Below are 15,382 nucleotides of genomic sequence, written 5' to 3' on the forward strand. Positions count from 1 at the left end.
TTATAATCTTCACAGAACACTGGAATTATGATTATTGCTTAGGCAGGCAGCCAGACCGGAATCATATTGCCTTATTATATGTACTGTATATTGATGAATTCATTTAATAATTCATTTACGTTTCTTGTTGCGTATGCTTTGCAGTTCTGGGTATTGATGATCCGCGTAACAGCAAAATTATTCATCCTCACTCTCTGATGTCATATTATTTTTGTGTTGAAAGGTTATGTTTACTCCTACGTATTCAAGCGTTACAAGGCAAGGTTTTGTGACCTTTTTAATGTGAGAATAACTTTTCAACACTTTGTTTTTGGAACTGATTTTATCCTTGCTACTGCCAGATGACTTTTCAGCTTTGGAACAACCTACCGGACGAGATGGCACAAAAAAAAAAAAATGAACACCATTATATCTGCTATGTTTTTAAAGCCATTTCATCTGCCAACCCATATCGCCACGAGACGTCTCCTTTGACAATTTAATGCCGTCTTGTGGTAGTAAGATTCACATAGGAACGACGCCACTGCACAACAGGGATAAACATTTGGGGGTATAGGTCATCGGTTAAATTCTGGACGCCGTTCCATCTATCTCGTTTTTCAGGGCAAGGATGTGGGTGGCGACGTGGGTGTGTGTGGGCGTGTGGGCGGGGACGAGAGGTGTGAGGTGTAGTGTACTGGCCAGCGAGAACAAGAGAACTACTAACATCCACACTACAGCTGGCAAAGATCTTAAATCGGAGGTGTGTGTGTATGTGTGTGTGTGTGTGTGTGTGTGTGTGTGTGTGTGTGTGTGTGTGTGTGTGTGTGTGTGTGTGTGTGTGTGTGTGTGTGTGTGTGTGTATACATACTTGTGTGCACTGTATGCAAGCCTGATCCTCAAATTTTACTTTGGTTTCAGTTTGATAAACTGGGTAACCCTTAAAGTGCCTGGTGGAAGGAGGAGTGTCCCATGAGTAGAATCGTCCGACATTAGCAGGAGTACAATCATTTAGCGAATGACCTGTTGCCAGAGGAATGATACGCAGCATTTTCAAAAGACTTTTACAATAAACTAACATAGCACTAATCGCTTTCTGATTACTCCAAATCTTCAAATACAGCTTATTAATAATTCCCCCCAGCTCAACAGTCGTTAAGTATAATTCTCTATTCGTCTTTCTGAGCCCCCTACTTCTCAGGTTTTCCATTCGTCATAAAAAGAAAAAATCCCATTCATCCTTGACAGCCTCTTAATCTCCACACTATCTTGTTATCTCCAGAAAGGACCCTCAGTCTTTCAAAACACCCTGACGGAGACGCAGCGGAAGATGGTCACGCTACTGCAGGAGGGCGGAGACTGGCGGGTGGTGGTGAGGGATCCGACCTTCCGCGAACTGTTGAAGAGGGAGATGACGGGAGAGGCATGGGGATTTGGTGGCGCAAAATTCAACACAAATTATGACGACGTTATTGATACCTCCTTCATTGCCGCCAAGAATCTCGAGGAAAAGGCAGGAGGGGACATGAGTAAGGTCGTGGAGGGCATGATGGACGAAGCAGAATCTCGTGGACTTCGGCAGGAGAAATTAAGCGTCTTTCGTCAGCACCTACAAGAGGGAGCATCTCGTTCTCGTCGAGACCGCCCAAACAGTATATACGATGTCACAGATAGCGTGAAGGAATTTGGTGTTAAAAAGGAGGGGGATTCATCATCAGGGAGGTATACTTTTGCCAACAGCGATACTTCAGCACCTTTCGCAGTCTTGCCTTTATCGGATATGATGGGTATTTTTCAGGCGCTAAACCGTGACTTCAGTGCCGAGGCCTCGAGTTATAGTTCCCCTCCTTCGTATAGTCCTCCACAAGAGTCAGTCACTTACGACGATGTGTTCATCTATGAAAAACCTCCGAAGTACGTGAAGCTGCCACCGGTAAAGGGACCTACGTTTTTCCCTCCTCCGCCTCCGGTTATTGAAGTCTGTCCGTCGGGGCATGGGGGAGTGTTCGCCTTCTTCGCCTTTATCACCCTCACCCTCACCCTTATGATTGACTTTACTCTATCCGTCATGATCAACATTAACACCACTGGCCTTGGCGTTGGGGTAGGCGGAGGGACGGTGATCAATAACAATAATAATAACAACAATAATAATAATAACAATAACAACAATAACAATAATAATAATAATAACAACAACAACAACAATGGCCGAGCATTTGGCATGTTGTTTAATGATTTGGGGGAGCTGGACATAGACTGGGATGTTGTGTCAAATCTAGACCTCATAGATCAGGTTGTGAAGACTGAAGAAAGAGAACCAAGGGACACAGGACGAAGCTATCCCCCTTTCCACCTTACTATGACCCCTGACGATGACCTAAAGCGACCAAGAACGGTATTCGACATGTGGAAAGAATGGCTTCCCCATGGCTCCATGTTTACATTACCAAATTTCAAGGAAGATTTCATTAAGGCAGCTTTAGGAAAGAAAACAAGTGGATTCCCAAGGTCCTACCCTACCTTCAAACCCAGGCCTCTACCTGAAAAGAGGAATGGTACTGGCAAAAAGTTTAATGACAGTGAATCGTTCGATGGTCCAACCTCACCCTACATTCCTTCCGAAAGAGGCATGGAGGAAGTGTACAGGGACCGACTGGATATTTACAAGGACAGTGTTTATCCGGAGCTGGAAGGGACACTCAACCACATTGTCCACTTCGACGACACCAACATCACTGACTCCCTTAACGTATCGTATCTCTACTTTGTTCCAGACTACGGACATAAGTTGTCCCTCTTCTCCTCCCCGACCGCTGCAATGATCTCTTCAACGATTCATGGGTGGATGGATGAAGAAACGAAGTATCAAAATGGAAATAAATTTTTGTCAGTTGATTCTCTAGATCTGGAGGAGGAAGGCATGAGAAAATTACACAGTACAATTATGATTCCGAGCAATTCAAAAATTAAGTCAGGCAAGATAGAAGATGAACATAGTAACACAGAATCCCAAGAGGACAGGCTTATCCCAGAACAAGAGAAATTAGAAGACATATTTTTATTGGATAACAAGGCAGAACACAGGCTGCAGAAGGAAGGGGAGCTGGAAGAAAGACCAACGTCAGAGAAGGAAAAAGAAAAGAGTCTCAGTTCAGAAGAGAAAGAATTAATAGAAAGTTCATTACCAAAAGAGGAGGGACTAGAAGACTGGTTTGTAGTAGAGGAGGAAGAAATCAAAGACAGTCCCTTATCAGAGGAAGAGGAAGGAGAAGGCAACCTCAGTTTCGAAGAAGAATCAGAAGTCAATATCAGACCGGTCAAGAAGGAAACAGAAGACGGTCCCAGTTCAGAAGATCAAGAACAAGAACAAGAACAAGAGGACGAAGAAAATGAACAGGAAGAAGAACAAGACTATGAACAAGGAGAGGTAAAACAAGAAAATGAAAGACACGGCTCAGATGATAGGCCAGATGAAAGTCCTTCAGAGAGACGCAGAAGACTGAACCGGGCTAGACGAGGGGTGAACACCAGAACGGAGGATGTCCCCACAGAGCACTACCAGTCCTTCATGCTACCCGGCAACAAGGTAGGGTTGCTGGTAACAGGTCCTCTAATTATAAACACATCCTGTCAAATTGGGTGGATGGGAAATTACAGGGCAAAGCTTAAGAGTCCTACTCTCATGTACTTAAAAGTTTTTCCAACACTTCTTCCTCACCTCTTTACTTTTATATGTGGCACTTTAATGTTATCTTGTGTAGTATTTAGGCAATAGGTGTCAGTAACAAAAGATTATAGTACCCATGACAGTCGTTAATATATACATCCTAAGGAAGTGGTCCTAAATCCTTCAAACCCCAGGAGAATGCTGCTCCAAACCTCTTAGCTAACTTAATAAAACTTATTCAAACCTAACATAACCTAATCTAACCTGACCAAAGCAAACCAAGCTTACTCTGTTATACACTACTCAACTTAACCAAACCAAATCTATGCTAACCTAACCTAACCTAAACAGGCCTAACTCAACCAAACTTGACACAAACTTCCCAAAGCCAACACAATCCAACCCAACCCAGTCCTAACCTAATGTAACTAGCCTGTCCAAACTCAGGTAAACCTTGGTTTGTGGTGCAATGAAGGCGATGAATGTCACGAAGCGGCGGTGCGGGCTACGGTCCGGGTGCTGCGAGGCTACATGCTGGCCCTGGCGGAGACTCGTGTAGCCTGCGTTCTATGGATTGTGTGTAAGGCGGCTGCTAGTGCCGCTGAAGAAGGCGCTGTAGGGGCCATGGCAGCTACTTTGGCCAGGTGAGAATTACAGGTAGTTTACTTTCTTACCTCGCTGATATGATGCCTTACCTGGCTCTGTACTGACCAGGAATAAGTAGTTTTTTCTTAGTTGATGTTGTGTGGAGCAAAGTAAATTTATGCTTGTTTAAGCTTGTGTAATATATTCAGCATTACAAGCGATCAAAGTGGACATACTGTGTAAGCTCCTTCTGCCCCAGGTCATGTGTAGTTAGCTAAATAAAATCGTTTCACCTCATCTGTGTCAGGAGACGAAAAAATGTGAGAAATCGTAACATTCAGCGGCATCATCATTTGCAGTGGTGTGGCAAGCAGGTTCCCCGCCGTGGTGTCCGGGGCTGGGATTCGAGCACTGGTCACTGCCAGGAACGTAGGGCTTCGAACAAGAAACTGTGCCAGGTTCTCCGTCCCCGGGTGTCGGGTCGCCCATCTTGCCCACCGCCCACCATGACCCATCGATTACTCTTCACCGGCCGCCCACTTACATTAAATTACTAGTCTAACCCGTCAGCCCCTTAATGCACCCCCTCTCCAGTGTTTTCTTTCTCACAGATGGAAGGAACCGAAGACTGGAATGTGCAAAAGTATTCACTCTCAAAGAGAAGTAACAAGAGAAATCCACAGTTAGTATCAATATATATCTAGACACATAAGCACACTGCGCTTGAAAAAAAAAAAATGGAAGTAATAGAATTAGGAAAATGCAGACTGAAAGACTGCTTTAGAGTTGCTTCGTTGCGTACTACACTATCAGAAGTCAGCAGACACTTCCCTGTCAGCTGTGTCAATGGAAAACGTTGTGTGAAGTATTTGTATGTGACAGTATTATGAAGCACACAGCAAAGGAGTATAAGAAGGAAGGATACTCTCTGGCGTTCGAGGAGGAATGAGGAATATGGAAGACAGAACATTGTGCTGTGTGCTCACCAGGAAATTGTGTGTGTGTGTGTGTGTGTGTGTGTGTGTGTGTGTGTGTGTGTGTGTGTGTGTGTGTGTGTGTGTGTGTGTGTGTGTGTGTGTGTGTGTGTGTGTGTGTGTGTGTGTGTGTGTGTGTGTGTGTGTGTGTGTGTGTGTGTGTGTGTGTGTGTGTGTGTGTGTGTGTGTGTGTGTGTGTGTGTGTGTGTGTGTGTGTGTGTGTGTGTGTGTGTGTGTGTGTGTGTGTGTGTGTGTGTGTGTGTGTGTGTGTGTGTGTGTGTGTGTGTGTGTGTGTGTGTGTGTGTGTGTGTGTGTGTGTGTGTGTGTGTGTGTGTGTGTGTGTGTGTGTGTGTGTGTGTGTGTGTGTGTGTGTGTGTGTGTGTGTGTGTGTGTGTGTGTGTGTGTGTGTGTGTGTGTGTGTGTGTGTGTGTGTGTGTGTGTGTGTGTGTGTGTGTGTGTGTGTGTGTGTGTGTGTGTGTGTGTGTGTGTGTGTGTGTGTGTGTGTGTGTGTGTGTGTGTGTGTGTGTGTGTGTGTGTGTGTGTGTGTGTGTGTGTGTGTGTGTGTGTGTGTGTGTGTGTGTGTGTGTGTGTGTGTGTGTGTGTGTGTGTGTGTGTGTGTGTGTGTGTGTGTGTGTGTGTGTGTGTGTGTGTGTGTGTGTGTGTGTGTGTGTGTGTGTGTGTGTGTGTGTGTGTGTGTGTGTGTGTGTGTGTGTGTGTGTGTGTGTGTGTGTGTGTGTGTGTGTGTGTGTGTGTGTGTGTGTGTGTGTGTGTGTGTGTGTGTGTGTGTGTGTGTGTGTGTGTGTGTGTGTGTGTGTGTGTGTGTGTGTGTGTGTGTGTGTGTGTGTGTGTGTGTGTGTGTGTGTGTGTGTGTGTGTGTGTGTGTGTGTGTGTGTGTGTGTGTGTGTGTGTGTGTGTGTGTGTGTGTGTGTGTGTGTGTGTGTGTGTGTGTGTGTGTGTGTGTGTGTGTGTGTGTGTGTGTGTGTGTGTGTGTGTGTGTGTGTGTGTGTGTGTGTGTGTGTGTGTGTGTGTGTGTGTGTGTGTGTGTGTGTGTGTGTGTGTGTGTGTGTGTGTGTGTGTGTGTGTGTGTGTGTGTGTGTGTGTGTGTGTGTGTGTGTGTGTGTGTGTGTGTGTGTGTGTGTGTGTGTGTGTGTGTGTGTGTGTGTGTGTGTGTGTGTGTGTGTGTGTGTGTGTGTGTGTGTGTGTGTGTGTGTGTGTGTGTGTGTGTGTGTGTGTGTGTGTGTGTGTGTGTGTGTGTGTGTGTGTGTGTGTGTGTGTGTGTGTGTGTGTGTGTGTGTGTGTGTGTGTGTGTGTGTGTGTGTGTGTGTGTGTGTGTGTGTGTGTGTGTGTGTGTGTGTGTGTGTGTGTGTGTGTGTGTGAGTGTGTGTGTGTGTGTGTGTGTGTGTGTGTGTGTGTGTGTGTGTGTGTGTGTGTGTGTGTGTGTGTGTGTGTGTGTGTGTGTGTGTGTGTGTGTGTGTGTGTGTGTGTGTGTGTGTTAATAGAACAACACAAAAGTATGAAAAAAAAAATCGTAATCTTAGTTAGGCCACTCAGAGACTCTCGTCCCCAGTCAAACTTTGGAAGTGAATAATGCGAAAAACAACACATAATAGTCGTATTTATTATTCAACATCATTACATTACTAGCATGTACAGATAGACAGTGGAGATGTTTATGTAACTTCTTATAAAACAGAAAAAATGAGTGTGGACTGTTCCTATCACATTAACAGAACTAATATCAAGGGCGGTATTCTTACATATTACGCCTTAGCTCTATCTGGTATGTTAATTTCCACAACTGTACTTTGGATATAGTTTTAGTGAATAATATACAAGAAAATATTAGCGTGTCACATACAGAAACACGCTAGAAAGGAAGAGGTACTGTGGAGTCGGCCAGGTTCACAAGAATACGACACTAAGGCCTGTCTTCTCGTTGGGTAGGTAAGCTTCCTGACACCTCCTCTTTAGCGATTTATTTTTAACTATGGCTGGTTAGTATCCTTTTGTACGTTATTTATGCGAAGTATGGCGACCTTTGTAGGATTTATGTAACACAGAAGAGGACAGTAAGTTATAATAAAATAAGTCGCGTAGGAAAAAGTGTCAGGGAGCTTCCTCAGCCGACAAGAATACGGGCCTTGGACTCTACACTGGCCAGTTCATCAGTAAGATAATTAATATTGAAAAACCAGAGTTATTAAGATCAATCAAGAAAACTATTATGCTCTCTCTCTCTCTCTCTCTCTCTCTCTCTCTCTCTCATTTTCCATCTCTATCCTCTTCTTCTCTGACCTTTTTTCTTCCTTCCTCTCTTTCTTCCTGCTCCTTTCATTATGACAAGCACTTTCGTCTGTCTTTATTCCTTTCACTGTTTTTTTTTTCTTTATGTCTATAATAAAACTTCCCTCACCACATCCATCACCTCATCCATGACAGGTTGGTACAGGTGAGGGGGGTACTGTGGTCCACGGTACACCCCAGGATAACGGTACGAGGGTGGCAGGGCGAAGCATTGGGAGTACCGTAACGCACAACCCCCCTCCCTCGCACCCACACCCCCCGCCTCCAGTGCACCGTCGTACCGTGTTGAGTTGACCCTCTGTAGCCAGGTACCTGCATTTTGACTGAAGAGAGAGGGAGAGGGTTAGGGTGAGGGATGCTGAGAGAGAGAGAGAGAGAGAGAGAGAGTGAGAGAGAGAGTTGCCCTTCTGCAGTCCACCATCGTTCTTTTGGGGGGATAGGGAAACAGCTGAGGGATGTATGTATAACCAAGCAGAGCATCCAACTGGTTACATCAGTGCCACCACATGAAGGCACCCCTTTCCAGCACCTACATGCCTTAGTTTAAACCAAGAGCTTCTGCCACGATAAAGCGAAAAGAACGGTACCTGCTTAAGCCGTAATCTAAGGCACTATTATTACGAAGACGGGGCCATGCAGGCGTAACAAAGGTGGTGGAACGTAAAGAGGGTGAATGGGGCAGGGAACGCGACGGTAGCGGAGCGGGAGAGCAGGCGTTACATTATATGGTGGGTCAAGCGGTCAAGTGTGTGTGTGTGTGTGTGTGTGTGTGTGCAAAGTTGAGGCCTCGCTCACCGCCATCAGAAAGAGAGAGAGAGAGAGATCATAACAACAACAATTACATCAAAAGAAGAACGATCATTATCATTTGTAGCACCAGCATCACCCTCACCGCTATCATCATTATTTTCATCACCATCACCACCACATTCATTACCACCATGATAGTCACCATAATAAATACTCTTACCTCCACCCTCAGAGTCATCATGACTGCCCTCATCATTATTGTCTTATCTCGCCACCAAGGCCACCACAGCGCCCAGCGGCCCTACATCCATCACCATCATCATCATTATATTTATTGTTCTTGTTAGCATCAGCACCATCATTATCATCATTTATCTTTGGCACCCACACCACGACAGCCTTTAACATTTTCATATCCTCCCCTTCATTATCACTACCGTCATTCATTTTATCTTACTTATTAACAGTACCATCAATATTGCTTTTGCTGTACTTATCATCATCGTTAGCATCACTACCTCACCTCGCCACCCTCGCCACCACAGCCCCCAGCGGCCCCATATCCCTGGCCTCCTCCGCCGCCTCACACAGGAACCTCAGGGCGCAATTCGTGTCCTCCGTGGCAAGGGCGTTGAGGAAGCCACGCAGGAGACTGTAACTTGCACCTGCCGCCTCTTGCATTTCTAGGTCCTCCTGTGTGGTGGAGAGAAAAGTGAAAGGGGTGTTAGATTTGCGTTAGAGGTGCTTTGATCCCCTTAACGTTTAGCGCACGAGGTATTAAATATGTGTTACAGGTGTTATGAGGGCCTTAAGCTATGGATCGAGTAACGTGTCAGACTTGTGTTAGCTTTGCGTTAGAGATGCTATAGGTCCCCTTAGCACTAGAGAAAAGGAATGGAAGCAGTGTTGGAACTGTTAAGAGTGCTATAGAGAGAAGGTTATACCGTACGAATAATATCTGTTAGATTTGTGTTAGAGGTGTTATAGACTCTGTAAGGGGTGAAAAGAAAGGGTGGAAGAGGTAGCAGTGGCAGCAGATTTGTGTTAGACCTGTGTTAGAGGTGTTACAGGTAGAAAATTATGCGAAAGTATACAATTTGTACGACCCGGGGTTCAAAACAAAATGGTTGGGATTAATGTCTAGGAAATGCATGGGGACCAGTAAGGCATACAATAATTTTTTCAAGGTACCAGTGTTTCCCCATGCTACCACTTGCAACCGTCGAATTTTTAGTCCAGGTCATTGGTTCCAGGTACGAGCACGCTAAGGTAAAGAAGACCTGTCCAAAGATCCCATACCCGACCCTGGAAACGAACTCTGGTCTTTCTTGGTTGAGACCCGAGTGAGCTCCCTATTACATCACCGCAAGCCCCAAGCCTGACACTGCAATAATGACCTTCGTGCAGTTGACAGGCACAACTCTAAGCATTTTCATCTCCCTAGCATATAATAAGGAGTGAGTGTGTAGGCTACTCCTCGCGCCTCACCTGACATTGCAGATCAATAGCAGAGTAGGCAGCATCCCTCCTACGTCTCCCACCGCCTCCTCCTCCATCTCCACCGTCTCCTGCGTCCATGGCCTGCAGCTCCAGTATAAGGTCCAGGAGTGCTAACAGGAACGCCAGAAAACCGAATATGCTGAAGGAGTCTGTACATCCTCCATAACCGTACATCCGGCCTTCAACCCTAAAAATAATAATATATAAAAGTAAATGAATAATAAAATAATGATAAACGAAAAAATACAGTAATATCAATCGCCACCACCACCATCATCATCATCATCATCATCATTATCCTAATTTATGTCGTCAGCATCATCATAACAACCCTTTTCCATCATCAACATCATCATCACCGCGCCGTCGTCGTCATGTGTCGTCATCTCGTGTACAGGTAGCTGCGTGTATTTACCTGTGTGTGGAGGCGGAGGCTTGTTGGAGGTGGTTATGGATCTGACCCAGGATGCTACTGTTGGGGAGAGACAAAGGCAAAGGTGAGTAGGCTAGAGGTATGTTGTAGCTCAGATGTATACTTGCGAGCAATAATCCCTTTACACCTATCGGGTTCCATGCTAAAGGGAAATGATACGGGAGGGAGTTGAGGGGGGCTTCAAAACAAAAAAAGTGAAATTACATACAGCCTCTCTAGCCATTTTGAATATTACTCTTAAATACGTTGCTTTGAATATTCCTTAATGCATTCCTAAAATGCATTCCTGAGTACCTCCGTGATGCATTCATTGATACATTCCCAAATCTTTCCATCCATTATGCAGTCTTTATTGGATCATCATTTCTAAATACATTCCTTACTGCATTACTAAATACATTCCTAAGGGCATTTCTTGATTCATCACCAAAACATTGCTAGATTCATCCCCCATGTACAATGTTAAACACGTTCCAAGTTGCAGTTTGCAGTTTCACCTACATCCACCCCCCACTCCGATGTTATTTCTGTCTTTCTATGTATCCCTATACAGTATCTGTCCTCACTTCCCATGACGCACCTCCCTACCGTACACACTCTCGAATTCCATCTCCACCTCCTTCTCGGTTTCGTCTTTTTCTCCTTCCAACAATATCTCTCTCAGTTTCCCATTCTATATTTACTCCATTTTGCTTGACTATCTCAGAGGTGTTCTTTTTTATTTTTCCCACGCCAAATTCTACGGCACATTGTTGACGAATTCTTTCATATACCCATCTATCCCCCCATGTCATTTCGCAGACACTTTTTAGGTAACTTTTTTTTTTTCCAACACCTTTCATTGATGTCCCTTCACATTAGAGTCTCTTACCTGGCTAATTCCGAAGTGGAGTGCTGAGCAAAAAGGCCGTCTATGTGAATTGTTAGAGTGATAACCAGCACTAGAAGGAGGCTGGATGCTCTGCTTGGAGGCATCATCATCATCTCTTGGACACACTACTGCTCACAAACCACCACTCAGCTAAAACGCCACCTTCGTCACAAAAGCTATATTCTCTACCACACTACCATAATAAAATTACCACGCTTTTATTATACTACTATCGCTACAAGAATCACTAACACATACATAAATATAAAAACACCACACTTCCACCACACAAATCACTTTCTTTGCCACACCACCACACAGAACACCACACTACCACCACGGTAACTATTTACTCTCTCATAGTATAGTCAATTTGCTTTCACTAGAAGGAACTGAGCCACTCCCACAACTTAAATACCAATTCGTAGTTGCATGATTCTCGATATATCTTGGTTATGAGGTAGGAATGAAACTTTGGTTATTACTCAAATTGACCTTTCAGCCTGACAGCACTTGCCCACACAAAACACTAAAACACAGACACAAGAGAACACCGCCGTCTCCCCTCTACTTCCGTACCACCATCACACAACCAAGACAGTCCCTATCTCTCTATAACGACACTGAAGAGGGAGAGAACGTGGCCATAGACCGTACGAGAATGAAGAGAACCACCTCTCCTCCACTGACACGCATACACACTCGAGCGCCTCCTTCCCTCTTTATTACTAACACACTCAAGCATAACCTAACCCACTACCCCTCAACACACACACACACACACACACACACACACACACACACACACACACACACACAATCATCTCTCCACTCCACTGCCAACACGGCCTAGCGGAACCTAACCCACCGCCTTTCTCACACTTCGCTGTGGCACAGTTCCTCGGTCACGCGGCACCACCTGTACCTCTGAATGTTCTCATGAACCCAATAATCTAACGAAATCATATTAATTCGAATGTATCTTATCCCAGCCTAAATTAACTAGGCTAAACCCGAATGAATCCAACCCATCCCAACCCATCCACACTCAACCCAACTTAACGTAACTTAACTAAACGAATCGGACCTAACCTACCATGAACTGACTTAAAGAACGCATTTCTAATTTAGCTTAACTCAAACATACTGTATTTTTTTTTTTTACTGCAGGGGTGGGCAACGCGAGCGATGTACTTTAAGGTAGTGGCGGGCATTAATTAGAATCCGTACATTTCGAGGTACTCCAGAGACACCTTCATATGCTGGCACTCACATACCCGGGTAGCTCCGTTATCCAGTTAAACAAATTTCCCTGAACTTCTCAATTTCCCGAAAGATGGAGACTGAACTGGTAGTGAAGGGCAGTTTCAGTTTGCAGTCCACAGAGTTAACGTTCTAGATGAACCTAGGGCTACAACTATTACAACTCCTTATCTCGAGAACAGCATATAGATTTTACTCTTGCTTCCACCAGACTATTTTTACCCAACCTAGGAAAAACTTTTAGCAGTGAAAGAAGTAATGAAAATGCATCGAACCCTTCCAGTAAAAACGATTCTCCCCCAAGCTGAATGAAATCGTCTGGACCAATAATAATAATAATAATAATAATAATCATGCCGTCACCCAGCCACCACACAGCCACCCAGTCACTTCACGGTCACTCAGTCACCTCAAACTTGCATCGCATCCACCTATTTTTATAGTAATTTCACAGTCATCCGGTCACCCGCTTACCGCAGTCACCCCAGAGCCTCCCAACCACCTATCAGTATCATCCCAAGTCACCTCACAGTCGCACACTAACCTGTCTCAACCAGTCATCCTATCAACCAGCCACTAAAGCACCTCACTCAGTCTTTCAGTTACCTCATCCAGTTACCCAGTCACCTGGAACTCACCTTGTCATCCATTCACCTCACCTGGCCTCCGTCAGCTCGATGTTAACCAGTCACCTCATACTGTCACAGTCACCAGTCAAGTCACCAAACACTAGTCATCCAGCCACTTCACCAAGAAACCCAGTCACTAGTCATATTACCTTACCCAATGATCGGTGAGGCTGGTCATATTATAGAATTCGCCAAGCATCTTTCGAGGTACAGACTTCTCTATCCACTCGATATCTAGACGTTTGAATTCTGCCTAAGAAAGACCTCCCGCATTGGAGGGGTTAATGAATGCTATAATATCAGACCCCTGCAGTTCAGAGTTTCTCTTCTGATCAGTATAAAATGATATGGAGTGAGAATAAAGTATAGGAAAAGTTCTCTCTGCGAATGGATAAATATCGGCTGTTTAAACCCTCCATTGCCAAGTTCACCATCCAAACGCTTTTATTAATTTTAGGCAAACCTTCTCATTTTTTAGGGTTTGGTGAATGCTTTATCTAACCCATGAAGTTCAAAATACCAAACTGGAGATAGGAAGAACATAACACAGAAAGAAATAATAGCAGTGAGGGTGTCAGTACCAGATGTTTAGACCCTCCAATACCAAGTTCACTCTCCTGCCTCGAAAACTCTGAATCTGACAGGTCAAAGGACTGTGTCAGTTTAGCATCGTCATTCAGTGATGTGAGGAGGCATACTCTTATTTCTCCCTGAACTCCACCCAGTTAAACTCACAAAGATGTAATTGGCTTGTGGTGACCGCGGGATATATAGGTGTGGGAAAGGAGGTACACGATGACTGAACGCGAAATATGAACACTGAGACTTATCCTGAGCTGGAGATTAAAGAACAAAGCCATCTGCCACTGTGAGGTTAGTGTTGTGGACATTTAACTTATTCAGTCTGACGACATACTTATCCTTTTTTCTTTTTTTTTTCTATTGCCACCACCTAACAATTTATTTTTATTTAGCTTGTATAAACATTTCATGGATATCAGTTTACTGTTAGATTCCTCACAAGTTTAAGTCGTCTGATCTTTATGGACTGAAGGGATCAAGCGAATGATACTATGAGCACTGCAATGCATAGCAATTGTATTAATAGCCACACCGATAAAATTTAGATATTTGTTTAACAGCCTTCATGGTTAGCACAGAGAGAATTTTAAAATATGAATATTTCTCGTTTTTCATTGCACAGCTCGGCCATTTGGATGTCATAAAATTAGCTAACAAATATATAGATTAGCTTGATTTCCTATTGTTCGTATTAGACTTCTTCGTACTTTATAGGCATTTAAATACAGGATTGGTACACGCTGTACTTGTGCATTGTTAGACGTAAGAAGCACTGAATTTCTTCCTCCCTTAGGCCCTTTTTAGGTTATGTTGCATTATTTATAACTATATTACATAATAAGTAAATCATATTTTAACGGTCAGTGGTTATAATTCATTTTGAAATACCGTACAGTAAATTTTCCGAAATAAGTAGCATCTCATGCATTATGATAGTAACCTACAATGTTTGTGTAGTCACTAGTTTAGCTATGCCATTATCTTGTTCATGCTATCTCCAGACGATTTTGCTTGACTTAGAATTAGTAAACTGAAAGCGTTAGATTTCGTCTTCATTAACTCCAACACTAGAGGTAGCTTATCATCTTGAATATTGGCGTCAAGAGGCAGCAAGAATAAAACAAAAATGTCAGAAAGATCTCCTTTCTACCAAGATTCATGAATAGGTCGCTTTGAATTTTTAACCAAGCGAAGCTCATCTAGTCTTAAAATATTTCAGATGGTTGAAACTTTAGTAACTTTATAGTACTGTACCTGCATTAAGGATTGTGTTGAATATGAAAAAAAAAAAAAAAGGGGGGGGGAAGGGGAGCTTAATATTATCATTAAAAATATGCATAGCAACATAACGCTGGCAGGAGTGGATTTCTTTGCTATAAGATGCCACCGTTAGTTTCACTGGCTTTTTTGTCATCGTTTGTTTGTTTGTTTGTTTGTTTCTTCTTTTGTGGCGGTGGAGATGGATGTTGTGTTACTTGTGTTCCAGCATTATTTTTTTTTTTCTTTTTTGGGGTTGATTCTGGAGGTTTATTTCGCCGCCAGCAAGGGTGGCGAGCCCCCCACCGGGGGTATGCGGTAAAGTAGATGAGTGAACCGGAGGGATGAAATATCCTGGGTAGGGTATCGATTTACCTTGCCTTTGCATGACACTTGAACGAAACAACACATGGTTGTAATAATTGGCTATTGACCGGATGTTGAATGCAGGGAACTATGTATGACCTGTCTTACTCCTTGTTGTGTTGTATCATAAACACCCTTCAAATATAGCTTCTCTTCCGAGCCAAATCATAGAGAAAATATTTAAAGGACTCGCTAAAGTATTTTTATTGTACTGTATGT

General features: G+C 43.8%; 2 protein-coding genes across 2 annotated transcripts; one reads left to right on the plus strand and one right to left on the minus strand.

The window, feature by feature from the left end:
- The first annotated feature begins 610 nt into the window (after window positions 1–610).
- LOC145400212 (uncharacterized) lies at window positions 611–4,744 on the plus strand. The gene is made up of 5 exons (XM_080272726.1): window positions 611–742; window positions 1,262–3,326; window positions 3,468–3,568; window positions 4,097–4,293; window positions 4,594–4,744. The coding sequence occupies exons 1-5, from the start codon at window positions 611–613 to the stop codon at window positions 4,742–4,744; spliced, it is 2,646 nt and encodes an 881-aa protein (XP_080128852.1).
- Window positions 4,745–7,600: 2,856 nt separating this feature from the next.
- LOC145400213 (uncharacterized) lies at window positions 7,601–11,176 on the minus strand. The gene is made up of 5 exons (XM_080272728.1): window positions 11,067–11,176; window positions 10,178–10,234; window positions 9,751–9,949; window positions 8,786–8,955; window positions 7,601–7,835 (listed from the first exon to the last, which is right to left on the minus strand). Exons 1-5 carry the CDS (start codon window positions 11,174–11,176, stop codon window positions 7,601–7,603), a joined length of 771 nt encoding a protein of 256 aa, XP_080128854.1.
- Window positions 11,177–15,382: the final 4,206 nt, after the last annotated feature.

The sequence above is a fragment of the Coenobita brevimanus genome, chromosome 51, assembly GCF_032717465.1.
Source record: "Coenobita brevimanus isolate Jiangsu-jjx chromosome 51, ASM3271746v2, whole genome shotgun sequence".
NCBI classification, from domain to species: Eukaryota; Metazoa; Arthropoda; class Malacostraca; order Decapoda; family Coenobitidae; genus Coenobita; species Coenobita brevimanus.

Coding starts and splice junctions, on each gene's coding strand:
- LOC145400212 (XM_080272726.1), top strand. CDS start 611: ATGTGGGTGGCGACGTGGGTGTGTGTGGGCGTGTGGGCGGGGACGAGA. Junction 3,327..3,467: donor GGAAACAGAAGACGGTCCCA/GTTCAGAAGATC, acceptor AAAGTCCTTCAG/AGAGACGCAGAAGACTGAAC. Junction 3,569..4,096: donor TCATGCTACCCGGCAACAAG/GTAGGGTTGCTG, acceptor GTCCAAACTCAG/GTAAACCTTGGTTTGTGGTG.
- LOC145400213 (XM_080272728.1), bottom strand. CDS start 11,176: ATGATGATGCCTCCAAGCAGAGCATCCAGCCTCCTTCTAGTGCTGGTT. Junction 10,235..11,066: donor TCCACTTCGGAATTAGCCAG/GTAAGAGACTCT, acceptor TCTCCCCAACAG/TAGCATCCTGGGTCAGATCC. Junction 8,956..9,750: donor CTATTGATCTGCAATGTCAG/GTGAGGCGCGAG, acceptor TCCACCACACAG/GAGGACCTAGAAATGCAAGA.